The sequence below is a fragment of the Aphelocoma coerulescens genome, unplaced genomic scaffold, assembly GCF_041296385.1.
Source record: "Aphelocoma coerulescens isolate FSJ_1873_10779 unplaced genomic scaffold, UR_Acoe_1.0 HiC_scaffold_352, whole genome shotgun sequence".
NCBI lineage: Eukaryota > Metazoa > Chordata > Aves > Passeriformes > Corvidae > Aphelocoma > Aphelocoma coerulescens.
The window spans coordinates 58088-84623 of record NW_027183695.1 but is presented as its reverse complement, the minus strand read 5'-3'; the positions used below and the strand labels follow the sequence as shown (position 1 = coordinate 84623).

At 35.9% G+C, this 26536-nt stretch overlaps 2 protein-coding genes across 2 annotated transcripts in view; both read right to left on the bottom strand.

The window, feature by feature from the left end:
* LOC138101611 (netrin receptor DCC-like) overlaps window positions 1-26536 on the bottom strand; it is a gene marked incomplete at its 5' end in the record, with an annotated part of 90977 nt that overhangs the window by 10795 nt on the left and 53646 nt on the right.
* LOC138101610 (netrin receptor DCC-like) lies at window positions 1086-21284 on the bottom strand. Its single transcript, XM_068999378.1, has 6 exons — window positions 21269-21284; window positions 20977-21033; window positions 18445-18587; window positions 12172-12367; window positions 6943-7050; window positions 1086-1315 (listed from the first exon to the last, which is right to left on the bottom strand). Exons 1-6 carry the CDS (start codon window positions 21282-21284, stop codon window positions 1086-1088), a joined length of 750 nt encoding a protein of 249 aa, XP_068855479.1.

The window sequence follows — 26536 nt, the reverse complement described above, 5'->3', positions numbered from 1 at the left end:
CTCCAAAAACCCCTAAAAAATTCCAAAAAATCCCCCAAAAAATCCTAAAAATTATCCAAAAAATATTCAAAAAATTCCCAAAAAATCCCCAAAAAATCCCCCAAAAATTACCAAAAAATCTTTAAAAAATCCCTAAAAAATCCCTAAAAATTCCCAAAAAATCCCTAAAAAATCCCAAAAAAATCCCCAAAAATCCCCAAAAAATCTCAAAAAAATCCCCAAAAATCCCTAAAAAATCCCCAAAAAATCCCTAAAAAATCCCCAAAAAATCCCAAAAAAATCCAAAAAAAATCTCAAAAAAATCCCAAAAAAATCCCCAAAAAAATCCCTAAAAAAGCCCCAAAAAATCCCCAAAAAATCCCCCAAATTCCCAATTTTCCCGAATCCCCCCGGATTTGCCCCAAAGCGCACTCCTGGCGGCCGCGCAGCCTCTGTCCATGGCCAGGCTGGGGAAGGGCAGCGGCCGCAGCGGGAATTGCGGCAATGCCGGCGGCGACGGCAAAATCCCCCCAAATTCCCCCAAATAGCCCCCAAAATATCCCCCAAATATCCCCAGAAATTCCCCCAAAATATCCCCAAAATTCCCCCAAATATCCCCAAAAATTTCCAAAAAAATTCTCAAAAAATCCCTAAAAATTCCCCAAAAATTCCAATAAAATCCCCCCAAAACCCCCAAAAAATCCCCAAAAAATCCCAAAAAATCCCTAAAGAATCTCAAAAAAATTCCAAAAAAATCCCTAAAAAATCCCTAAAAAATCTCCAAAAACCCCTAAAAAATTCCAAAAAATCCCCCAAAAAATCCTAAAAATTATCCAAAAAATATTCAAAAAATTCCCAAAAAATCCCCAAAAAATCCCCCAAAAATTACCAAAAAATCTTTAAAAAATCCCTAAAAAATCCCTAAAAATTCCCAAAAAATCCCTAAAAAATCCCAAAAAAATCCCCAAAAATCCCCAAAAAATCTCAAAAAAATCCCCAAAAATCCCTAAAAAATCCCCAAAAAATCCCTAAAAAATCCCCAAAAAATCCCAAAAAAATCCAAAAAAAATCTCAAAAAAATCCCAAAAAAATCCCCAAAAAAATCCCTAAAAAAGCCCCAAAAAATCCCCAAAAAATCCCCCAAATTCCCAATTTTCCCGAATCCCCCCGGATTTGCCCCAAAGCGCACTCCTGGCGGCCGCGCAGCCTCTGTCCATGGCCAGGCTGGGGAAGGGCAGCGGCCGCAGCGGGAATTGCGGCAATGCCGGCGGCGACGGCAAAATCCCGGGATATTGGGCGCTCTCCAGGGTGGGCACGGGGATGGCGCTGACCACGGCTGGAAAAAACCGGAAAAAGCCGGAATTAGCAACCGGGAATTCCCCAAAATCCCCAAATTTTCCCCTTTTCCAGCCCAAAATCCCCCAAAATTCCCCAAATTTTCCCATTTTCTGCGCAAAAATTCTCAGAATTTTCCACTTTTCCAACCCAAGAATTCCCAGAATTTTTCCCACCCAAAACCACAAAAAATTCCCAATTTTTTCCTCTTTTCCGGCCCAAAATTCCCAAATTTTCCCCTTTTCCACCCCAGAATTCCCAAAAATTCCCGGATCTTTCCCTTTTTCCCCCCAAATTCTCCAAAAATTCTCAAAATTTTCCCCTTTTCCACCCCAAAATCTCAAAAATTCCCAAAATTTTCCCCTTTTTTACCCCAAATCCTCCAAAATTCCCAAAATTTTCCCCTTTTCCTCCAAAATTCCCCAAAAATTCCTGGAATTTTCCCCTTTTCCTCCAAAATTCCCCAAAAATTCCTGGAATTTTCCCCTTTTCCAGCCCAAAATCCCCCAAAATTCCCAAAATTTTCCCGTTTTCTGCACAAAAATTCCCAGAATTTTCCACTTTTCCAACCCCAGAATTCCCAGAATTTTTCCCACCTAAAACCACAAAAAATTCCCAATTTTTTCCTCTTTTCCGGCCCAAAATCCCCAAATTTTCTCTTTCTCCAGCCTAAAATTCCCAGAATTTTCCCATTTTCTGCTCCAAAATTCCCGGAATTTTCGACTTTTTACCAGCCAAAAAATTCCCAAAATTTCCTCCTTTTCTGCCCTAAAAATTCCCAGAATTTTCCCATTTTCTGCACAAAAATTCCCAAAATTTCCCCCCCCAAACCCACAAAAAATTCCCAATTTTTTCCCCTTTTCCGGCCCAAAATCCCCAAAATTTTCTCCTTTTCCAGCCCAAATTCCCAAAAATTCCTGGAATTTTCCCAATTTCGGCTCAAAATTCCCCAAATTTTCCCCTTTTTCCTCCAAAATTCCCCCAAAATTCCCAAGATTTTCCCCTTTTCCACCCCAAAATCCCTAAATTCCCAAAATTTTCCCTTTTCTCTCCCCAAAATCTCCAAATTCCTGGAATTTTCCCCCAAAATTCCCCAAAAATTCCCAAAAAATCCCAAAATTTTCCCCTTTTCCACCAAAATTCCCAGAAATTCCCCAAATTTTCCCCTTTTTCCACCCCAGAATTCCCAAAAATTCCCGGATCTTTCCCTTTTTCCCCCCAAATTCTCCAAAAATTCTCAAAATTTTCCCCTTTTCCACCCCAAAATCCCAAAAATTCCCAAAATTTTCCCCTTTTTTTACCCCAAATCCCCCAAAATTCCCAAAATTTTCCCCTTTTCCTTCCAAAATTCCCAAAATTTTTTCCTTTTCCAGCCCAAAATCCCCCAAAATTCCCAAAATTTTCCCCTTTTCCTCCAAAATTCCCCAAAAATTCCTGGAATTTTCCCCTTTTCCTCCAAAATTCCCCCAAAATTCCTGGAATTTTCCCCTTTTCCAGCCCAAAATCCCCCAATATTCCCAGAATTTTCTCATTTTCTGCGCAAAAATTCTCAGAATTTTCCACTTTTCCAACCCAAGAATTCCCAGAATTTTTCCCACCCAAAACCACAAAAAATTCCCAATTTTTTCCTCTTTTCCGGCCCAAAATTCCCAAAATTTTCTCCTTTTCCAGCCCAAATTCCCAAAAATTCCCGGAATTTTCCCAATTTCGGCTCAAAATTCCCAAAATTTTCCCTTTTTCCTCCAAAATTCCCCAAAAATTCCCCAAATTTTTCCCTTTTTCCTCCCTAAAATTCCAAAAGTTCCCAAAATTTTCCTCTTTTCCTTCCAAATTCCCCAAAAATTCCCAAAATTTTCCCTTTTCCACCTCAAAATCCCCAAAAATTCCCCAAATTTTCCCCTTTTCCACCCCAAAATCCCCAAAAATTCCCAAAAATTTTCTACTTTTCCATCCGAAAACCCCAAAAAATCCCAAAAATTCCCAAAATTTTCCCCAAATTCCCCCTAAAACTCCAAAAAATTCCCAAAATTTTCCCCTTCCTCCCAAAAGCCCCCAAAATTCCCAAAAATTCCCAAAAATTTTCCCCTTTTTCTTCCAAAATTCCCCAAATATTCTCCAAATTTTCCCCTTTTTCACCCAAAATCCCAAAAATTCCCAAAATTTTCCCCTTTTCCTCCCAAAATCCCCAAAAATTCCCAAAATTTTCCCCTTTTTCACCCAAAATCCCAAAAATTCTCAAAATTTCCCCCTTTTCCTCCCAAAATCCCCAAAAAAATCCCAAAATTTTCCCTTTTCCACCTCTAAATCCCCAAAAATTCCCAAAATTTTCCCCTTTTTCTTCCCAAAATTCCCAAAATTTTCCCCTTTTTCACCCAAAATCCCAAAAATTCCCAAAATTTTCCCCTTTTCCTCCCAAAATCCCCAAAAAAACCCCAAAATTCCCAAAATTTTCCCTCCAAAATCCAAAAAAATTCCCAAAATTTTCCCCTTTTCCTCCCAAAATTAAAAAAAAATTCCCGGAATTTTCCCCTTTTTTGCCCCAAAACCCAAAAAAATTCCGAAAATTTTCCCAAAATTCCCCCCAAAATTCCCAAAAATTCCCAAAAATTTCCCAAAATTTTCCCTTTTCCACCTCAAAACCCCAAAAATTTCCCAAAATTTTCCCCTTTCCACCCAAAATTCACAAAAATTCCCAAAAATTCCCAAAATTTTCCCCTTTTCCACCCAAAATTCCAAAAAATTCCGAAATTTTTCCCTTTTCCACCCCAAAATCCCCAAAAATTTCCCAAAATTTTCCCCTTTTTCTTCTAAAATTCCCCAAAAATTCTCCAAATTTTCCCCTTTTTCACCCAAAATCCCAAAAATTCCCAGAATTTTCCCCTTTTCCTCCCAAAATCCCCAAAAAAATCCCAAAATTTTCCCTTTTCCACCTCCAAATCCCCAAAAATTCCCAAAATTTTCCCCTTTTTCTTCCCAAAATTCCCCAAATTTTCCCCTTTTTCACCCAAAATCCCAAAAATTCCCCAAATTTTCCCCTTTTCCACCCAAAATTCCAAAAATTCCCAAAATTTTCCCCAAATTCCCCCTAAAACTCCAAAAATTTCCCAAAATCTTCCCCTTTTCCTCCCAAAATTCCCAGAAAATTCCCAAAATTTTCCCTTTTCCACATTAAAATCCCCAAAAATTCCCAAAATTTTCCCCTTTTTCTTCCAAAATTCCCAAAATTCCCCCAAAATTCCCAAAATTTTCCCTTTTCCCTCCAAAAACCAAAAAAAATTCCCCAAATTTTCCCTTTTCCTCCCCAAAATTCTCAAAAAACCCCAAAAATTCCCAAAATTTTCCCCTTTTCCTCCCAAAATCCCCAAAAATTCCCAAAATTTTCCCCTTTTTCTTCCAAAATTCCCCCAAAATTCTCCAAATTTTTTCCTTTTCCTCCCAAAATTCCTTAAAATCCCCAAAATTATCCCCTTTTCCACCCAAAATTCCCAAAAATTCCCAAAATTTTCCCCTTTTCCTCCCAAAATTCAAAAAAAATTCCCGGAATTTTCCCCTTTTTTGCCCCAAAACCCAAAAAAATTCCGAAAATTTTCCCAAAATTCCCCCCAAAATCCTCAAAAATTCCCAAAAATTTCCCAAAATTTTCCCCTTTTCCACCCCAAAATCCCCAAAAATTCCCAAAATTTTCCCCTTTTCCTCCCAAAATTCCCAAAAATTTTCCCCTTTTTCTTCCAAAATTCCCCAAATATTCTCCAAATTTTCCCCTTTTTCACCCAAAATCCCAAAAATTCCCAAAATTTTCCCCTTTTCCACCAAAATCCCCCAAAAAACCCCCAAAATTCCCAAAATTTTCCCTCCAAAATTCCCGAAAAATTCCCAAAATTTTCCCCTTTTCCCCCAAAATTCAAAAAAAATTCCCGGAATTTTCCCCTTTTTTGCCCCAAAACCCAAAAAAATTCCGAAAATTTTCCCAAAATTCCCCCCAAAATCCCCAAAAATTCCCAAAAATTTCCCAAAATTTTACCCTTTCCACCCAAAATTCACAAAAATTCCCAAAAATTCCCAAAATTTTCCCCTTTTCCACCCAAAATTCCAAAAAATTCCGAAATTTTTCCCTTTTCCACCCCAAAATCCCCAAAAATTTCCCAAAATTTTCCCCTTTTCACCCAAAATTCCTCAAAACCCCAGAATTTTGCAAAATTTTCCCCTTTTCCTCCCAAATTCCCCAAAAATTCCCAAAATTTTCCCCTTTTTCTTCTAAAATTCCCCAAAAATTCTCCAAATTTTCCCCTTTTTCACCCAAAATCCCAAAAATTCCCAGAATTTTCCCCTTTTCCTCCCAAAATCCAAAAAAAAATCCCAAAATTTTCCCTTTTCCACCTCCAAATCCCCAAAAATTCCCAAAATTTTCCCCTTTTTCTTCCCAAAATTCCCAAAATTTTCCCCTTTTCCACTCAAAATCCCAAAAATTCCCAAAATTTTCCCCTTTTTCTTCCCAAAATTCCCAAAATTTTCCCCTTTTCCTCCCAAAATCCCCAAAAATTCCCAAAATTTTCCCCTTTTTCTTCCCAAAATTCCCAAAATTTTCCCCTTTTCCACCCAAAATCCCAAAAATTCCCCAAATTTTCCCCTTTTCCTCCCAAAATCCCCAAAAAAATCCCAAAATTTTCCCTTTTCCACCTCCAAATCCCCAAAAATTCCCAAAATTTTCCCCTTTTTCTTCCCAAAATTCCCAAAATTTTCCCCTTTTCCTCCCAAAATCCCCAAAAATTCCCAAAATTTTCCCCTTTTTCTTCCCAAAATTCCCAAAATTTTCCCCTTTTCCTCCCAAAATCCCAAAAATTCCCAAAATTTTCCCCAAATTCCCCCTAAAACTCCAAAAATTTCCCAAAATCTTCCCCTTTTCCTCCCAAAATTCCCAGAAAATTCCCAAAATTTTCCCTTTTCCACATTAAAATCCCCAAAAATTCCCAAAATTTTCCCCTTTTTCACCCAAAATTCCCCCAAAATTCCCAAAATTTTCCCTTTTCCCTCCAAAAACCAAAAAAAATTCCCCAAATTTTCCCTTTTCCTCCCCAAAATTCTCAAAAAACCCCAAAAATTCCCAAAATTTTCCCCTTTTCCTCCCAAAATCCCCAAAAATTCCCAAAATTTTCCCCTTTTTCTTCCAAAATTCCCTCAAAATTCTCCAATTTTTTTCCTTTTCCTACCAAAATTCCTTAAAATCCCCAAAATTATCCCCTTTTCCACCCAAAATTCCCAAAAATTCCCAAAATTTTCCCCTTTTCCTCCCAAAATTAAAAAAAAATTCCCGGAATTTTCCCCTTTTTTGCCCCAAAACCCAAAAAAATTCCGAAAATTTTCCCAAAATTCCCCCCAAAATTCCCCAAATTTTCCCCTTTTTCACCCAAAATCCCAAAAATTCCCAAAAGTTTCCCCTTTTCCACCTCAAAATTCCCAAAAATTCCCCCAAAATTCCCAAAAATTCCCCAAAAATCGACATTTCCATTCAAAATTTTCCAAAAAATCCCTGACATTTTCCCCTTTTTTCACCCAAAATTCCCAAATTTTCCCAAATTTCCCCTTTTTCCACCCCAACCCCCCCCAAATTCCCGGATTTTCCCCCGGTACCGGCGTTGGAATTTTGGGAATTCATCGGGATCAGGAGTTGGGCTCGGCGGGAAATTCCGGAACGTTCCAGGGTGGAGGCGCCGCTTCCGACCTCGGCCGGCTCCGGAGCTGCGGGAAAATCGGGAAAAATCCGGAAAAATCCGGAAAATTTGGGGATTTTTGGGGGATTTGGGGGGATTTTTGGGAATTTTTAAGGGGATTTTGGAGGGAAAAAGGGAAATTTTTAGGGAATTTTGGGGATTTTTGGGGATTTTTGAGAATTTTGGGGGGATTTTTGGGAGATTTTGGGTGGAAGAGGGGAAAATTTTGGGGAATTTTGGGGGATTTTGGGGGATTTTGGGGGATTTTTAAGGGGATTTTGGAGGGAAAAGGGGAAAATTTTGGGAAATTTTGGGAATTTTGGGGAATTTTGGGGATTTTTGAGAATTTTTAAGGGGATTTTGGGAGGAAAAGGGGAAAATTTTGGGAAATTTTGGGGAATTTTGGGGAATTTTTGAGAATTTTGGGGGGATTTTTGGGAGATTTTGGGTGGAAAAGGGGAAAATTTTGGGGAATTTTGGGAATTTTTGGAGGAAAAAGGGGAAAATTTTGGGAATTTTGGGGAATTTTGGGGAATTTTTGGGGATTTTTAGGAATTTTTGGGGGATTTTGGGAGGAAAAGGGGAAAATTTTGGGAAATTTTGGGGATTTTTGGGGATTTTTGAGAATTTTGGGGGGATTTTTGGGAGATTTTGGGTGGAAAAGGGGAAAATTTTGGGGAATTTTGGGAATTTTTGGAGGAAAAAGGGGAAAATTTTGGGAATTTTGGGGAATTTTGGGGAATTTTTGGGGATTTTTAGGAATTTTTGGGGGATTTTGGGAGGAAAAGGGGAAAATTTTGGGAAATTTTGGGAATTTTTGGGGATTTTGGGGCTAAAAAGGGAAAATTTGGGGAATTTTTGGGATTTTTGGGAATTTTTGGTGGAAAAAAGGAAAATTTTGGGGAATTTTGGGGGATTTTGGGAGGAAAAGGGGAAAATTTTGGGAATTTTTGGGGATTTTGGGAGGAAAAAAGAGAAATTTTGGGAATTTTGGGGGATTTTGGGGCAAAAAAGAGAAAATTCCGGGAATTTTTTGGATTTTTGGGAATTTTTGGGGAAAATTTTGGGAATTTTAGGGGAAAATTTTGGGAATTTTGGGGGGTAAATTTTGGGGTTTTTTGGGAATTTTGGGGAGGAAAATGGGGAAAATTCCGGGAATTTTTGGGAATTTTTGGTGGAAAAGAGGAAAAATTTTGTGGAATTTTGGGGTGAAAAATGGGGAAAATTTGGGAATTTTTGGGGAAAATTTTGGGAATTTTTGGGGATTTTGAGATGGAAAAAGGGGAAAATTTTGGTAATTTTGGGGGGTTTGGGAGAAAAAGGGGAAAATTTTTGTGGAATTTTTGGGGGAAAATTTGGGGAATTTTTGGGGGATTTTTTGGGAATTTTGAGATGGAAAATGGGGAAAATTCTGGGAATTTTTGGGGAAAATTTTGGGAATTTGGGGGGAAAATTTTGGGAAATTTGGGAAATTTGGGGAGGAAAATGGGGAAAATTTGGTGGAAAATTTGGGGAATTTTTGGGGGATTTTTGGGAATTTTGAGATGGAAAATTGGGAAAATTTTGGGAATTTTTGGGGAAAATTCTGGGAATTTTTGGGGAAAATTTTGGGAATTTTTGGGGAACTTTGGGGTGGAAAAAGGGGAAAATTCTGGGAATCTTTGAGGGTAGAAAAGGGGAAAATTTTGGGATTTTTTGGGGAATTTTGAGGTGGAAAATGGGGAAAATTTTGGGAATTTTTGGTAGAAAAGTGGAAAAATTTGGGAATTTTTGGGGAAAAAATTTTGGGAATTTTAGGGGAAAATTTTGGGAATTTTTGGGGGTAAATTTTGGGGTTTTTTGGGAATTTTGGGGTGGAAAATGGGGGAAATTCTGGGAATTTTTGGTGGAAAAGTGAAAATCTTTGTGGAATTTTAGGGGAAAATTTTGGGAATTTTTGGGGAAAATTTTGGGAATTTTTGGGGAACTTTGGGGTAAAAAAGGGGAAAATTTTGGGAATCTTTGGGGGTGGAAAAGGGGAAAATTCTGGGAATTTTCGGGGATTTGGGAGAAAAAGGGGAAAATTTTGGGAATTTTTGGTGGAAAATTTTGGGGATTTTTTGGGGATTTTTGGGAATTTTGGGGTAGAATTTTGGGAATTTTTGGGGATAATTTTGGGAATTTTTGGGGATTTTGAGATGGAAAAATGTGGGAAATTTTGGGAATTTTTGAGGGTAGAAAACAAGACAATTCTGGGAATTTTTGCGGGTGAAAAAGGGGAAAATTCTGGGAATTTTTGGGGAATTTTGGGTGGAAAAGGGGAAAATTTTTGTGGAATTTTTGGTGGAAAATTTTGGGAATTTTTGGGGGATTTTTGGGAATTTTGGGGGGGAAAGGGGAAAATTTTGGGAATTTTTGGGGAAAATTTTGGGAATTTTTGGGGATTTTGAGACGGAAAAAGGGGAAAATTCTGGGAATTTTTGAGGGTAGAAAACAAGAAATTTCTGGGAATTTTTGAGGGTGAAAAAGGGGAAAATTCTGGGAATTTTTGGGGAATTTTGGGTGGAAAAGGGGAAAATTTTTGTGGAATTTTTGGTGGAAAATTTGGGGAATTTTTGGGGGATTTTTGGGAATTTTGAGATGAAAAATGGGGAAAATTCTGGGAATTTTGGGGGAAAATTTTGGGAATTTTTGGGGAAAATTTTGGGAAATTTGGGAATTTTGGGGTGGAAAATGGGGAAAATTTTGGGAATTTTTGGTGGAAAAATTGGGGATTTTTTGGGGAATTTTTGGGAATTTTGAGATGGAAAATGGGGGAAATTCTGGGAATTTTGGGGGAAAATTTTGGGAATTTTGGGGGAAAATTTTGGGAATTTTGGGGGAAAATTTTGGGAATTTTGGGAAATTTGGGGAGGAAAATGGGGAAAATTTTGGGAATTTTTGGGGAAAATTTGGGGAATTTTTGGGGGATTTTTTGGGAATTTTGAGATGGAAAATGGGGAAAATTCTGGGAATTTTTGGGGAAAATTTTGGGAATTTGGGGGGAAAATTTTGGGAAATTTGGGAAATTTGGGGAGGAAAATGGGGAAAATTTGGTGGAAAATTTGGGGAATTTTTGGGGGATTTTTGGGAATTTTGAGATGGAAAATTGGGAAAATTTTGGGAATTTTTGGGGAAAATTCTGGGAATTTTTGGGGAAAATTTTGGGAATTTTTGGGGAACTTTGGGGTGGAAAAAGGGGAAAATTCTGGGAATCTTTGAGGGTAGAAAAGGGGAAAATTTTGGGATTTTTTGGGGAATTTTGAGGTGGAAAATGGGGAAAATTTTGGGAATTTTTGGTAGAAAAGTGGAAAAATTTGGGAATTTTTGGGGAAAAAATTTTGGGAATTTTAGGGGAAAATTTTGGGAATTTTTGGGGGTAAATTTTGGGGTTTTTTGGGAATTTTGGGGTGGAAAATGGGGGAAATTCTGGGAATTTTTGGTGGAAAAGTGAAAATCTTTGTGGAATTTTAGGGGAAAATTTTGGGAATTTTTGGGGAAAATTTTGGGAATTTTTGGGGAAAATTTTGGGAATTTTTGGGGAACTTTGGGGTAAAAAAGGGGAAAATTTTGGGAATCTTTGGGGGTGGAAAAGGGGAAAATTCTGGGAATTTTTGGGGATTTGGGAGAAAAAGGGGAAAATTTTGGGAATTTTGGAGGGTTTTGGGAGAAAATGGGGAAAATTTTGGGAATTTTTGGTGGAAAATTTTGGGGATTTTTTGGGGATTTTTGGGAATTTTGGGGTAGAATTTTGGGAATTTTTGGGGATAATTTTGGGAATTTTTGGGGATTTTGAGATGGAAAAATGTGGGAAATTTTGGGAATTTTTGAGGGTAGAAAACAAGACAATTCTGGGAATTTTTGCGGGTGAAAAAGGGGAAAATTCTGGGAATTTTTGGGGAATTTTGGGTGGAAAAGGGGAAAATTTTTGTGGAATTTTTGGTGGAAAATTTTGGGAATTTTTGGGGGATTTTTGGGAATTTTGGGGGGGAAAGGGGAAAATTTTGGGGATTTTTGGGGAAAATTTTGGGAATTTTTGGGGATTTTGAGACGGAAAAAGGGGAAAATTCTGGGAATTTTTGAGGGTAGAAAACAAGAAAATTCTGGGAATTTTTGAGGGTGAAAAAGGGGAAAATTCTGGGAATTTTTGGGGAATTTTGGGTGGAAAAGGGGAAAATTTTTGTGGAATTTTTGGTGGAAAATTTGGGGAATTTTTGGGGGATTTTTGGGAATTTTGAGATGGAAAATGGGGAAAATTCTGGGAATTTTTGGGGAAAATTCTGGGAATTTTTGGGGATAATTTTGGGAATTTTTGGGGATTTTGAGATGGAAAAAGGGGAAAATTCTGGGAATCTTTGAGGGTGAAAAGGGGAAAATTTTGGGATTTTTTGGGGAATTTTGAGGTGGAAAATGGGGAAAATTTTGGGAATTTTTGGTAGAAAAGTGGAAAAATTTGGGAATTTTTGGGGAAAAAATTTTGGGAATTTTAGGGGAAAATTTTGGGAATTTTTGGGGGTAAATTTTGGGTTTTTTTGGGAATTTTGGGGTGGAAAATGGGGGAAATTCTGGGAATTTTTGGTGGAAAAGTGAAAATCTTTGTGGAATTTTAGGGGAAAATTTTGGGAATTTTTGGGGAAAATTTTGGGAATTTTTGGGGAAAATTTTGGGAATTTTTGGGGAACTTTGGGGTAAAAAAGGGGAAAATTTTGGGAATCTTTGGGGGTGGAAAAGGGGAAAATTCTGGGAATTTTCGGGGATTTGGGAGAAAAAGGGGAAAATTTTGGGAATTTTGGAGGGTTTTGGGAGAAAATGGGGAAAATTTTGGGAATTTTTGGTGGAAAATTTTGGGGATTTTTTGGGGATTTTTGGGAATTTTGGGGTAGAATTTTGGGAATTTTTGGGGATAATTTTGGGAATTTTTGGGGATTTTGAGATGGAAAAATGTGGGAAATTTTGGGAATTTTTGAGGGTAGAAAACAAGACAATTCTGGGAATTTTGAGGCAAAACTCCCGGAAAAAAATGGCAATTCTCGGACTTTTCCTGGAAAAAAAACCCTCAAAACCCTCCAAAAATCCCCCAAAAATCCCCAAAAATCCCCAAAAAACCCCCGAATTCCCCGGATTTCCTCACCCGCCTGCGGCAGGTTTTTTTTGGCCGCCTGCAATTCCGAAGTTTTGCCTTCTCCTTGGATTTCCTGGCCCTCGGCCGCCGGCGATTCCCGGCGCGGAGGCTCCGATTCCGGAGCTTTTTCCAGGTTTTTCAGCTCCATCTCCTCGTGGTGGATCCATAAATCCGGAGGTCGCGGCTCCTTTTGGCTCCCTTTCCTCTTCCCGGGGTTTCTTTGGGGGAAAAAAAGGGGAAAAAAGGGTTTTTTTTTTTTTTTCCAGGGAATTGGGACGGAATGGAAAGGGGTTGGGGGAGGTTGAAGCGAGGGGTTGAAGGGAATTTTTTGGGGTTTTTTTGGGGGTTTTTTGGGGGGTTTTTTGGGGGTTTTTTGGGGGATTTTTTGAGGATTTTTTTGGGGATTTTTTGGGGATTTTTCTGGGATTTTTTGGGGGTTTTTTAGGGATTTTTGGGGATTTTTTGGGGGATTTTTTGGGATTTTTTGGGGATTTTTTAGTGATTTTTTGAGATTTTTTGGGGATTTTTTGGGGATTTTTTGGGGTTTTTTGGGGGGGTTTTGGGGATTTTTGGGGTTTTTTTTGGGATTTTTTGGGATTTTTTGGGGGGGTTTTTGGGGATTTTTGGGGATTTTTTGGGGATTTTTTGAGGATTTTTTGGGGATTTTGGGGGGTTTTTTGGGGATTTTTGGGGGGTTTTTTGGGGGGTTTTTGGGGGTTTTTTGGGGATTTTTTGGGGATTTTTGGGGATTTTTTGGGATTTTTTGGGGATTTTTTGGGAATTTTTAGGGATTTTTTAGGGATTTTTTGGGGATTTTTTGGGGTTTTTTTGGGAGTTTTTGGGGGGTTTTGGGGATTTTTCGGGGTTTTTTGGGGATTTTTTGGGGATTTTTCTGGGATTTTCTGGGGATTTTTTGAGGATTTTTTGGGGGATTTTTTGGGGATTTTTGGGGGATTTTTTGGGGGATTTTTTTTTTAATTTCTGGGAATTTTTGGGGGATTTTTGGGGGGATTTTGGGGTTTTTTTGGGGATTTTTGGGGGATTTTTTGGGGATTTTTTGGGGTTTTTGGGATTTTTTGGGGATTTTTTTGGAATTTTTTAGGGATTTTTGGGGGGTTTTTTGGGGAATTTTTGGGAGATTTTTTGAGGATTTTTTGGGGATTTTTTTGGGATTTTTTTGAGGATTTTTTGAGGATTTTTTGGGGATTTTTTTGGGGATTTTTGGGGGTTTTTTGGGGGATTTTTCTGGGATTTTTTTGGGATTTTTTGAAGATTTTTGGGGGATTTTTGGGGGTTTTTTGGGGGTTTTTGGGTTTTTTTGGGATGTTTCGGGATTTTTGGGGGATTTTTTGGGGATTTTTTGGGTCTTTTTTGGGATTTTTTGGGGATTTTTTTGCAATTTTTTAGGGATTTTTGGGGGATTTTTGGAGGTTTTTTGCGGATTTTTTGGGGATTTTTTGAGGATTTTTTGGGGATTTTTCTGGGATTTTTTGGGGGTTTTTTGGGGATTTTTGGGGATTTTTTGAGGATTTTTTTGGGATTTTTTTGAGGATTTTTTTTTTAATTTTTGGGAATTTTTGGGGGATTTTTGGGGGGATTTTTGGGGTTTTTTTTGGATTTTTGGGGGTTTTTTGGGGATTTTTCTGGGATTTTTTGGGGGTTTTTTGAGGATTTTTGGGGGGTTTTTTGGGGATTTTTGGGGATTTTTTGGGGATTTTTTGGGATTTTTTGAGGATTTTTTGGGGATTTTTTTGAGGATTTTTTTTTTAATTTTTGGGGGATTTTTGGGGGATTTTTGGGGGGATTTTTGGGGTTTTTTTTGGATTTTTGGGGGTTTTTTGGGGATTTTTCTGGGATTTTTTGGGGGTTTTTTGAGGATTTTTGGGGGGTTTTTTGGGATTTTTTGGGGGTTTTTTGTGGATTTTTTGAAGATTTTTTGAGGATTTTTTAGGGTTTTCTGAGGATTTTTTTGGGGGATTTTTTGGGGATTTTTTGGGGGTTTTTTGGGGGTTTTTTGGGGATTTTTTGGGGATTTTTTGGGATTTTTTGAGGATTTTTTGGGGATTTTTTTGAGGATTTTTTTTTTAATTTTTGGGGGATTTTTGGGGGATTTTTGGGGGGATTTTTGGGGTTTTTTTTGGATTTTTGGGGGTTTTTTGGGGATTTTTCTGGGATTTTTTGGGGGTTTTTTGAGGATTTTTGGGGGTTTTTTTGGGATTTTTTGGGGGTTTTTTGTGGATTTTTTGAAGATTTTTTGAGGATTTTTTAGGGTTTTCTGAGGATTTTTTTGGGGGATTTTTTGGGGATTTTTTGGGGGTTTTTTGGGGATTTTTGGGGATTTTTTGGGGATTTTTTGGGATTTTTTGAGGATTTTTTGGGGATTTTTTTGAGGATTTTTTTTTTTAATTTTTGGGGGATTTTTGGGGGATTTTTGGGGGGATTTTTGGGGTTTTTTTTGGATTTTTGGGGGGTTTTTTGGGGATTTTTCTGGGATTTTTTGGGGTTTTTTTGAGGATTTTTGGGGGGTTTTTTGGGATTTTTTGGGGGTTTTTTGTGGATTTTTTGAAGATTTTTTTGAGGATTTTTTAGGGTTTTCTGAGGATTTTTTTGGGGGATTTTTTGGGGATTTTTTTGGGGGTTTTTTGGGGGGTTTTTTGGGGATTTTTGGGGGTTTTTTGAGGATTTTTTGGGGATTTTTTTGGGATTTTTTGGACGATTTTTTTGGAATTTTTAGGGGTTTTTTGGGATTTTTGAGGGTTTTTTGGGATTTTTTTGGAATTTTTTAGGGATTTTTGGGGGGTTTTTTTGGGGATTTTTTTGGGGGATTTTTCTTGGATTTTTTTCTCTAATTTTTTGGCATTTTTTTGCGATTTTTTGAGGATTTTTTGGAGGATTTTTTTGGAATTTTTAGGGTTTTTTTGGGATTTTTTGGGTTTTTTTTGGGATTTTTTGAGGATTTTTTGGGGGATTTTTGGGGGTTTTTTTGGGATTTTTGGGGGATTTTTTTGGGGGTTTTTTGGGATTTTTTGGGGATTTTTTGGGGGTTTTTTGGGGATTTTTTGGGGGTTTTTTGGGGATTTTTTGAAGATTTTTTGAGGATTTTTTAGGGTTTTCTGAGGGGGGGATTTTTTGGGGATTTTTTGGGGGTTTTTTGGGGATTTTTTGGGGATTTTTGGGGGTTTTTTGAGGATTTTTTGGGGATTTTTTTTTATTTTTTGGACGATTTTTTTGGAATTTTTAGGGGTTTTTTGGGATTTTTTGGGGGTTTTTTGGGATTTTTTTGGAATTTTTTAGGGATTTTTGGGGGGTTTTTTGGGGATTTTTTGGGGGGATTTTCTTGGATTTTTTTCTGTAATTTTTCGGCATTTTTTTGCGATTTTTTGAGGATTTTTTGGAGGATTTTTTTGGAATTTTTAGGGTTTTTTTGGGATTTTTTGGGTTTTTTTTGGGATTTTTTGAGGATTTTTGGGGATTTTTGGGGGGTTTTTTGGGATTTTTGGGGGATTTTTTAGGGGTTTTTTGGGATTTTTTTTTGATTTTTTGGGGGTTTTTTGGGGATTTTTTGGGGGTTTTTTGGGGATTTTTTGAAGATTTTTGAGGATTTTTAGGGTTTTCTGAGGATTTTTTGGGGGGATTTTTGGGGGTTTTTTGGGGATTTTTTGGGATTTTTTGGGGGTGTTTGGTTTTTTTTGGGATTTTTGGGGGATGTTTTGGGGATTTTTTGGGGCTTTTTTGGGATTTTTTGGGGATTTTTTTGCAATTTTTTAGGGATTTTTGGGGGATTTTTGGAGGTTTTTTGGGGATTTTTCTGGGATTTTTTGGGGGTTTTTTGGGGATTTTTGGGGGTTTTTTGGGGATTTTTTGGGGGGTTTTTTGGGGATTTTTTGGGGGTTTTTTGGGGATTTTTTGGGGGATTTTTGGGGATTTTTTGGGGATTTTTTGGGGATTTTGGGGGGTGTTTTGGGGATTTTTTGGGGGATTTTTTTGGGATTTTTTGGGGATTTTTTGGGGATTTCTTGGGGATTTTTTGGGGATTTTTTGGGATTTTTTTGGGGATTTTTTTGGGGATTTTTTTTTTAATTTTTGGGAATTTTTTAGGGATTTTTGGGGGGATTTTTTGGGGGTTTTTTTGTGATTTTTGGGGGATTTTTTGGGGCTTTTTTGGGATTTTTTGGGGATTTTTTTGGAATTTTTTAGGATTTTGGGGGGGTTTTTGGGGATTTTGGGGGTTTTTTTTGGGGGATTTTTTGGGGATTTTTTTGGGATTTTTCTGGATTTTTTGGGGGTTTTTGGGGATTTTTTGGGGATTTTTTGGGGATTTTTTGGAGGATTTTTTGGGGATTTTTTGGGGGATTTTTTGGGGATTTTTTGGGATTTTTGGGGGGTTGTTTGGGATTTTTTGGGGATTTTTTGAGGATTTTTGGGGATTTTTTTGGGGATTTTTTTTTTTAATTTTTGGGAATTTTTTTGGGATTTTTGGGGGGATTTTTGGGGTTTTTTTGGGGATTTTTGGGGGGATTTTTTGGGGATTTTTTGGGGCTTTTTTTTGGGATTTTTTTGGAATTTTTTAGGGATTTTTGGGGGGTGTTTTTTGGGATTTTTTGGGGATATTTTGGGGGATTTTTTTTTTAATTTTTGGGAACTTTTTTGGGATTTTTGGGGGGATTTTTGGGGTTTTTTTGGGATTTTTGGGGGATTTTTGGGGGGATTTTTTGGGGCTTTTGGGATTTTTGGGGATTTTTTTGGAATTTTTTAGGGATTTTTGGGGGGTTTTTTGGGGATTTTTGGGAGATTTTTTGAGGATTTTTTGGGGATTTTTCTGGGATTTTTGGGGGGGTTTTTGGATTTTTTGGGGGTTTTTTGGGCTTTCTTGGGATTTTTTGGGGATTTTTTTGGAATTTTTTGGGGATTTTTTTCTGTAATTTTTTGGGATTTTTTTGCGATTTTTGGGGGAATTTTTTGGGGGGATTTTTGGGAATTTTTGGGGATTTTTGGGGATTTTTTTTGGCAATATTTTTTGAATTTTTGAGGATTTTTGGGGTTTTTTGGGGATTTTTTGGGGGATTTTTTTGCGGTATTTTTGGGATTTTTAAAATTTTTTTAGGGATTTTTGGGGGTGTTTTTTGGGATTTTTGGGGGTTTTTTGCGATTTTTTGGGGATTTTGGGGGATTTTTTGGATTTTCTTGAATTTTTTTCTGTAACTTTTCGGGATTTTTTTTGCGATTTTTGGGGGGATTTTATGGGGATTTTTTACAAATTTTTGGGGATTTTTTAAATGATTTTTTTACGAATTTTTTCACGAATTTTTTCCGATTTTCTCCAAATTTTTCCCACTTTTTGAGGATTTTTTTCCCATTTTTTGGGGATTTTTATCCCAATTTTTTGGATTTTTTTTCCCATTTTTTAGCAATTTCTTTTCCTCATTTTTCTGGACTTTTTTTCCCAATTTTTTAGAGTTTTTTTTCCATTTTTAGGGATTTTTTTCCCATTTTTTTTGTATTTTTTTCCCAATTTTTTACGAATTTCTTCCGATTTTTTCCAAATTTTTTCCCACTTTTTTCGGATTTTTTTCCCAATTTTTGGGGATTTTTTTTGGAATTTTTTCCATTTTGCGGGGATTTTTCCCCATTTTTCCCCCCAATTTCCCCCCAATTTTCCCCCAAATTTTCTTCAATTTCTTCCCAATTTTTCCCCATTATTTTCCCAATTTTCCCATTTTTCCCCCATTTTTCCCCAAATTTCCCCTAATTTTCCCCAATTTCCCCCCCATTTTCCTCCTATTTTTTCCCAATTTCTTCCCAATTTTTTCTCAAATTTTTTCTTGAATTTTCCCAATTTTTTCTTAATATTCCCCCATTTTTCCCCCAAATTTTCCCAAATTTTTTCCCCAATTTTTCCCAATTTTCCCCCATTTTTCCCCAATTTCCCCCAATTTTTCCCCAATTCCCCCCCAAATTTTTCCCCAATTTCTTCCCAATTTTCCCCCCATTTTCCCCCCATTTTTCCCCAATTTTTCCCCCAATTTTCCCCCATTTTCCCCCAATTTTTTCCCCAATTTTCCCCATTTTCCCCCCATTTTCCCCAATTTTTTCCCCATTTTTTTCTTGAATTTTCCCCATTTTTTCTTAAAATTTCCCCCATTTTCCCCCCAATTTTTTCCCAACACTCCCCCAAACCCCCCCTGATTTTTTTTCCCCTTCCCAAATCCCTTCCAAAACCTCCCGAAAATTCCCCAAAATTCCCCAAAACTCCCCAAAATTCCCCAAAATTCCCTCTCTTACTTCCTCCTCCTCTCCTCGGAGCGCCGGGCGCAGATCCAGGCGCCCACGGCCGCCGTCACCCACGGCGACGCCGCCGGCCACTCCCAGCACCAGCAGCACGGCCCCGTTGCCGGCCGAGGGCTTCCGCTGGCCCACGGGAGGCTCTGGAAAATAATCCGGGAATTTCGGGAAGTGGGGGAAAAATCCCGGGAATTTTCCCCCCTTTTTTTTCCCATTTTTTCCCATTTTTTTCCCATTTTTTTCTGATTTTTTTTCCCCTTTTTTTCCCATTTTTTCCCATTTTTTTCTGATTTTTTTTTCCCATTTTTTCTCATTTTTTCTGATTTTTTTCCCCATTTTTTTCCCTATTTTTCCCATTTTTTCCTCGGTTTTTTTGTGATTTTTTCCCATTTTTTCCGATTTTTTTCCCATTTTTTTCCCATTTTTTTCCCATTTATTTCTCATTTTTTCTGATTTTTTCCCCATTTTATTCTGATTTTTTCCCATTTTTTCCCCATTTTTTCCCCCATTTTTCTGATTTTTTTCTGATTTTTTCCTCGTTTTTTTCTGATTTTTTCCCCATTTTTTCCCCATTTTATTCTGATTTTTTCCCATTTTTTTTCCCATTTTTTCCCATTTTTTCTGATTTTTTTCCATTTTTTCCCTATTTTTTCCCATTTTTTTCTGATATTTTTCTGATTTTTTCCCTTTTTTTTCCACTTTTTTTTTATTTTTTCCCCATTTTTTCCCCATTTTTTTCTGATTTCTTTCTCATTTTTTCCGATTTTTTCCCCCATTTTTTCTGCATTTTTCCCCACTTTTTTCAGATTTTTTCCCTTTTTTTTTCCATTTTTTCCCCTTTTTTCCCATTTTTTTCTGATTTTTTTCTCCATTTTTTCCCCTTTTTTTCCCATTTTTTTCTCATTTTTTCTGATTTTTTCCCCTTTTTTTCCCCATTTTTTCCCATTTTTTCCCCATTTTTTCCATTTTTTTCTGATTTTTCCCCTTTTTTTCTGATTTTCTTCTGATTTTTTCCCATTTTTTTCTGATTTTTTCTGATCTTTTCCCCATTTTTTTCCATTTTTTCTGATTTTTTGCCCATTTTTTTCCCATTTTTTCTGATTTTTTCCCATTTTTTTCTGATTTTTTCTGATTTTTTCCCCATTTTTTTCCATTTTTTCTGATTTTTTGCCCAATTTTTTCTCATTTTTTTCTGATTTTTTCCCATTTTCTTCAGATTTTTTCCCCATTTTTTCCCCATTTTTCTGATTTTTTTCTGTTTTTTTCCTCGTTTTTTCCTGATTTTTTCCCCATTTTTTCCCCATTTTATTCTGATTTTTTCCCATTTTTTCCCCATTTTTCCCCCATTTTTCCCATTTTTTTCTGATTTTTTCCCATTTTTTTCTGATTTTTTTCTGATTTTTTTCTGATATTTTTCTGATTTTTTTTCCATTTTTTTCTGATTTTTTCCCCATTTTTTCCCCCATTTATTTCCATTTTTTCTGATTTTTTCTGATTTTTTCCTGATTTTTTCTGATTTTTTTCTGATTTTTTCCTCGTTTTTTTCTGATTTTTTCCCCATTTTTTCCCCATTTTTTCCCATTTTTTTCCCATTTTTTCTGATTTTTCCCCATTTTTTCCCATTTTTTTTCTGATCTTTTTCCCATTTTTTTCCCATTTTTTCCCATTTTTTCCCCATTTTTTCCCCACTTTTTCCCCATTTTTCCCCATTTTCCCCCAATTTTTCCGCAATTTTTCCCCATATTTCCCCCTAATTTTTCCCCAATTTTCCCCCATTTTTCTCCATTTTCCTTTCTATTTTTCCCCAATTTCCTCCCATTTTCCCCCAATTTCCCCCCTTTTTCCCCATTTTTTTCCCATATTTTCCCCCTTTTTTCCCCCATTTTCCCCCCATTTTTTTCCCATTTTCCCCCAAATTTCCCCCAATTTTTCCCCCATTTTTTTTCCATTTTCCCCAATTTTTCCCCCATTTTCCCCCAATTTTCCCTCCTTTTTTCCCCTAATTTTTTTCCATTTTTCCCCCTATTTTCCCCCAAATTTCCCCCAATTTTTCCCCCTTTTTTTCCCATTTTTCCCCCATTTTCCCCATTTTCCCCCAATTTTCCCCAAAATTTTCTCCATTTTTTCTCCATTTTCCTTTCAATTTTCCCCATTTTCCCCCTCAATTTCCCCAAATTTTTCCCCCTATTTTTCCCAATTTTTCCCCCATTTTGCCCCCAATTTCTCCCAATTTTTCCCCCCATTTTCCCCCAATTTTTCCCCAATTTTCCCTCAATTTTTCCCATTTTTTTTTCCCATTTCCCCCAATTTTTTCCTCAATTTTTCCCCCATTTTTCCCCAAATTTTCCCCAATTTTCCCCCCATTTTTTCCCCATTTTTCCCCAATTTTCCTCCAATTTCCCCCCAATTTCCCCCAAATTTTTCCCCCATTTTTCCCCCATTTTTCCCCATTTTCCCCCCAATTTTTCCCTAACCCCCCAAACCCCCAATTTTTCCCAAAATCCCCCAATTTCCCCCCAAATTTCCCCTCACCATTGAGGCTGCTCCGATCGATATCCAGCGGCCAATAGGCTCCGTCTCCATGGCGACCTGATGGAAAAAAAACCCCAAAAAACCCCCAAAAAAACCCCAAAAATCAGGAATTTTCCACCCAAAATTATCCCCAAAAATTCCCCCTCGAAAGCAAAAATTTGGGAATTTTTTGGGAATTTTTTTGGAATTTTTGGGGAATTTTTGGGATTTTTTGGGGGTTTTTTGGGTTTTTTTTTCTTCTAGGATTGGGAATTTTTGGGGGGAATTTGGGAAAAATTGGGGAATTTCTTACCTTGGTCGTTGGGCATTTTGTCGGGATGGTCGGCTGGAAAAGAGGGAAAAATGGGATTTTTGGGGATTTTTTGGGAACTTTTTGGGGATTTTTTGGAATCCAAGAAAATCCCAAGAAAATTTTAAAAAAATCCCCAAAAATCCCCAAAAAATCCCCAAAAAATCCTAAAAAAATCCCCCCAAAACCCCCCAAAAAATCACAAAAAAAATCCCCCAAAAATCCCCAAAAATTCCAAGAAAATTGCCCAAAAAACCAAAAAAAACCAAAAAAAGTCCCCCAAAAATTCCGAAAAATCCCCCCCAAAAATCGCAAAAAAAAATCCCAGAAAAATTACAGAAAAAAATCCAAGAAAATCCCCAAAAAATCCCCAAAAATCCCCAAAAAATCGCAAAAAAAACCCCCAAAAATCCCAAAAAACCCCCCAAAAATCTCTAAAAAATTCAAAAAAAATCCCAAAAATACCGCAAAAAATCCCCCCAAAAATCCCAAAAAAAACCCAAAAATCCCCCAAAAATCCCCAAAAAATCCCCCCAAAAAACCCCGCAAAAAATCCCAGAAAAATCCTAAAAAATCCTTAAAAAATCCCCCAAAATCGCAAAAAATCGCAAAAAAATCCCCAAAAATCCAAAAAAATTTGCAAAAAAAATTCCCCAAAACTGCCAAAAAATTACCCAAAAAAGTCCCCCAAAAAATCCCCAAAAAAATCCCCCACAAATGCCCAAAAATTCCCAAAAATCCCCACAAAAACCCCCAAAAATCACAAGAAAAATCCCAGAAAAATTACAGAAAAAAAATCTAAGAAAATCCCAAAATAATCCCAAAAAAATCCCCAAAAAAATCCCTAAAAAATCCCTAAAAAAATCTCAAAAAATCCCAAAAAATCTCAAAATAACCCCCCCCCAAAATCCTCAAAAAATCCCCAAAAAAATCCCCAAAAAAACCCCAAAAAATCGCAAAAAATCCCCCAAAAATACTGAAAAAGTCCAAGAAATTCCCGAAAAACCCCCCAAAAATCCCAAAAAATCCCCCAAAAATTCCCAAAAAAATCCCAAAAAATCCCCTAAAAATTACAGAAAAAATCCAAGAAAATCTCCAAAAATTCCCCAAAAAATCCCCCAAAAAATCGAAAAAAATCCCCCAAAATTCCAAGAAAATTGCCAAAAAGGCCCAAAAAAAACCAAAAAAAAATCCCCCCCATATCCTCAAAAATTCCGAAAAATCCCCCCAAAATCCCCCCAAAAATCGCAAAAAAATCCCAGAAAAATTACAGAAAAAAATCCAAGAAAATCCCAAAATAATCCCAAAAAATCCCCAAAAAATCGCAAAAAACCCCCCAAAAATTCCAAACCCCCCCAAAAAATCTCTAAAAAATTCCAAAAATATCCCAAAAATGCCGCAAAAAAATCCCCAAAAATCCCCCCAAAAACCCAAAAATCCCCCCAAAAATCCCCAAAAATTAAAAAAAAAATCCCCAAAAAATCCCCAAAAAACACCCCAAAAAAATCCCAGAAAAATCCCAAAAAAATCCTCAAAACTCCCCCAAAAACACCGCAAAAAATCCCCCAAAATCAAAAAAAAATCCCCAAAAAATCCTCCCCCAAAAAATCCCCCAAAAAATCCCCAAAAAATCCCCGAAAAAATCCCCAAAAATCCCTAAAGATCCAAAAAACCCCCTAAAAAATCCCCAAAATTCCCAAAAAATTACAGAAAAAAATCCAAGAAAATCCCAAAATAATCCAAAAAAATCCCCAAAAATTCGCAAAAAAACCCCCCATAATCCCAAAAAAAACCCCAAAAAATCCTAAAAAATTCCAAAAATATCCCAAAAATACGGCAAAAAAAAATCCCAAAAAAATCCAAAAAATCCCCCCAAAAATCCCCAAAAAATCCCCCCAAATTACAAAAATATTGCAAAAAAAATCCCCTAAAAATTCCCCAAAAAATCGCAAAAAATCCGCGAAAATCCCTAAAAATTCCAAGAAAATTGCCAAAAAAAACCTCCCAAAAAAACCCCCAAAACTCCCCAAAAAATCCCCCAACCCCCCCCCAAAAAATCATTTTAAAATCCCTAAAAATTACAGAAAAAATCCAAGAAAATCCAAAAAAAATCTCCCCCAAAAAAACCAAAAAATCCCCCTAAAAATCCCAGAAAAATCCCCAAAAAATCCTCAAAAAATCCCCCAAAACCCAAAAAAATCCCAAGAAAATCCCAAAAAAATTTGGAAAAAAAGTTCCCCAAAACCCTCCAAAAAATCCCCAAAAATGGCTAAAAAAATCACCAAAATCTCAAAAAAATCCCCAAAAAATCCCCAAAAAATCCCCAAAAACCCAAAAAATCCCCAAAAAATACTGAATAAGTCCAAGAAATTCCTGAAAAACCCCCAAAAAATCCCAAAAAATCCCCCAAAGTTTCCAAAAAAAAAAATCCCCAAAAAATCCTAAAAATTACAGAAAAAATCCAAGAAAATCTCAAAAAATTCTTCAAAAAGTCCCCCAAAAAATCGAAAAAAATCCCCCAAAATTCCAAGAAAATTGCCAAAAAATCCCAAAAAAATCCCCAAAAAATCCGAAAAAAATTCCCAAAAAATTTTTTTAAATCCCCCAAAATGTCAAAAAAATCCTAAAAAAATCCCAAAAAATTCCCTAAAAATTACTGAAAAAATCCAAGAAAATCCCCAAAAAATCCCCAAAAAATTCCCAAAAAATCCCCAAAAAATCCCCAAAAAATCCCCAAAAAATACCCTAAAAATGTCTAAAAATCTCAGAAAATTCTATTAAAAAATCCCCAAAAAATCCCAAAAGCCCCCCAAAAATCTCCAAAAAATCTCCAAAAAATGTCCAAAAAATCCCCAAAAAAATCCCCCAAAAATCCCGAAAAATCGCAAAAAATCCCCAAAAATTTCCAAAAAATTGCCAAAAAATCCCCAAAAAATTGAAAAAAATCCCCTAAAAATCCCCCAAAAAATTGCCAAAAAAATCCAAAAAAAATCGCAAAAAGTCCCCCCAAAATTCTCTTAAAAATCCCCAAAAAAGTCAAAAAATCCCAAAAAATTCTCTTAAAAAATCCCCAAAAATTCCAAAAAAATCCCCCAAAAATCCCCAAAAAATCCCTAAAAAATCCCCAAAAATCCCAAAAAATTCTATAAAAAATCCCCAAAAAATTCCCAAAAAATCCCCAAAAAATCCCCAAAAAATTCCCAAAAAATCCCCAAAAAATCCCCAAAAAATCCCGAAAAATACCCTAAAAATGTCCAAAAATCTCAAAAAATTCTATTAAAAAATCCCCAAAAAATCCCCAAAAGCCCCCCAAAAATCTCCAAAAAATGTCCAAAAAATCCCCAAAAAATCCCCAAAAAATCCCGAAAAATCGCAAAAAATCCCCAAAAATTTCCAAAAAATTGCCAAAAAATCGCAAAAAAATTGAAAAAAATCCCCTAAAAATCCCCCAAAAAATTGCCAAAAAAATCCAAAAAAAATCGCAAAAAGTCCCCCCAAAATTCTCTTAAAAATCCCCAAAAAAGTCAAAAAAATCCCAAAAAATTCTCTTAAAAAATCCCCAAAAATTCCAAAAAAAACCCCCAAAAATCCCCAAAAAATCCCTAAAAAATCCCAAAAAATCCCAAAAAATTCTATAAAAAATCCCGAAAAATTCCCAAAAAAATCCCCAAAAAATCCCCAAAAAATTCCCAAAAAATCCCCTAAAAATCCCCAAAAAAATCCCGAAAAATACCCTAAAAATATCTAAAAATCTCAAAAAATTCTATAAAAAAATCCCCAAAAAATCCCCAAAAGCCCCCCAAAAATCTCCAAAAAATGTCCAAAAAATCCCCAAAAATCCTTAAAAAAATCCCGAAAAATCGCAAAAAATCCCCAAAAATTTCCAAAAAATTGCCAAAAAATCCCCAAAAAATTGCAAAAAATCCCCTAAAAATCCCCCAAAAAATTGCCAAAAAAATCCAAAAAAAATCGCAAAAAATCCCCTAAAAATTCTCTTAAAAATCCCCAAAAAAGTCAAAAAAATCCCAAAAAATTCTCTTAAAAAATCCCCAAAAATTCCAAAAAAATCCCCAAAAAATCCCCAAAAAATCCCCAAAAAATCCCTTAAAAATCCCAAAAAAATCGCAAAAATTACCCAAAAAATCCTTAAAAATTCCAAGAAAATTGCCGAAAAAATCACTAAAAATTCAACAAAAATCTACAAAAAATCCCAAAAAAATCCCAAAAAATCCCCAAAAAATCCTCAAAAAATCCCCCAAAAAATCCCAAAAAATCCCAAAAAATCCCCCAAAATTCAAAAAATATTGCCGAAAAAATCCCCCAAAAATCGCAAAAATCACAAAAAAAATCCCAAAAATCCCTAAAAAATACCAAAAAAATCGCTAAAAATCCCCAAAAAAATCCCAAAAAATCCCTAAAAAATCTCTAAAAATTACAGAAAAAATCCCAAAAAATCCCAAAAAAAGTCAAAAAAATCTCAAAAAATTCTAGTAAAAAATCCCAAAAAATTCCAATAAAATCCCTAAAAAATTTAAAAAAAAATTACTAAAAAATCCAAAAAATATCAAGAAAATCCAAAAATTCCCAAAAAAATCCCCAAAAATCCCCCCAAAAAAACCCCAAAAATCCAAAAAAAAATCCCCCAAAAAATCGCAAAAAAATCCTTAAAAAATCGTCAAAAAATCTAAAAAAAATCGCAAAAAAACTCAAAAAATCCCCAAAAAAATCTCAAAAAAATCACAAAAAAATCCCCAAAAATCCCCAAAAAATCCCCAAAAAATGTCAAAAAAATCCCCAAAAATTCTATTTAAAAATCCCTTAAAATTCCGAAAAAATCCCCAAAAAATCCCCAAAAAACCACAAAAAATCCCGAAAAAATCCCTAAAAATTACTGAAAAAATCCCAAAAAATCCCCAAAAAATCCCAAAAAATCCCAAATAATCCCCGAAAATTCCCAAAAAATTGCCAAAAAAATCCTAAAAAAATTGCAAAAAATCCCCTAAAAATCCCCAAAAAATCCCCAACAAACCACCAAAAAATCCCCAAAAAATCCCAAAAAATCCTAAAAAAATACCAAAAAAATTCCAAAAAATGTCTGAAAAAAGTCCCAGAAAAATCCCCAAAAATCCCAAAAAATCCCAAAAAAAATCCCAAAAAATCCCCAAAAATCCCCCAAAAATCCAAAAAATTCTCTAAAAAATCCCAAAAAATCCCTAAAAAATCCCAAAAAAATCCCAAAAAATTCTCTAAAATATCCCAAAAAATCCCTAA

Excerpts from the sequence above, each read along its gene's own strand:
- LOC138101610 (XM_068999378.1), bottom strand. Across the intron at positions 18,588-20,976 it reads CGATCGGAGCAGCCTCAATG|AGCCTCCCGTGGGCCAGCGG; the intron begins GTGAGGGGAAAT and ends ATTATTTTCCAG. Across the intron at positions 12,368-18,444 it reads TCCGAGGAGAGGAGGAGGAA|AGGAAAGGGAGCCAAAAGGA; the intron begins GTAAGAGAGGGA and ends AACCCCGGGAAG.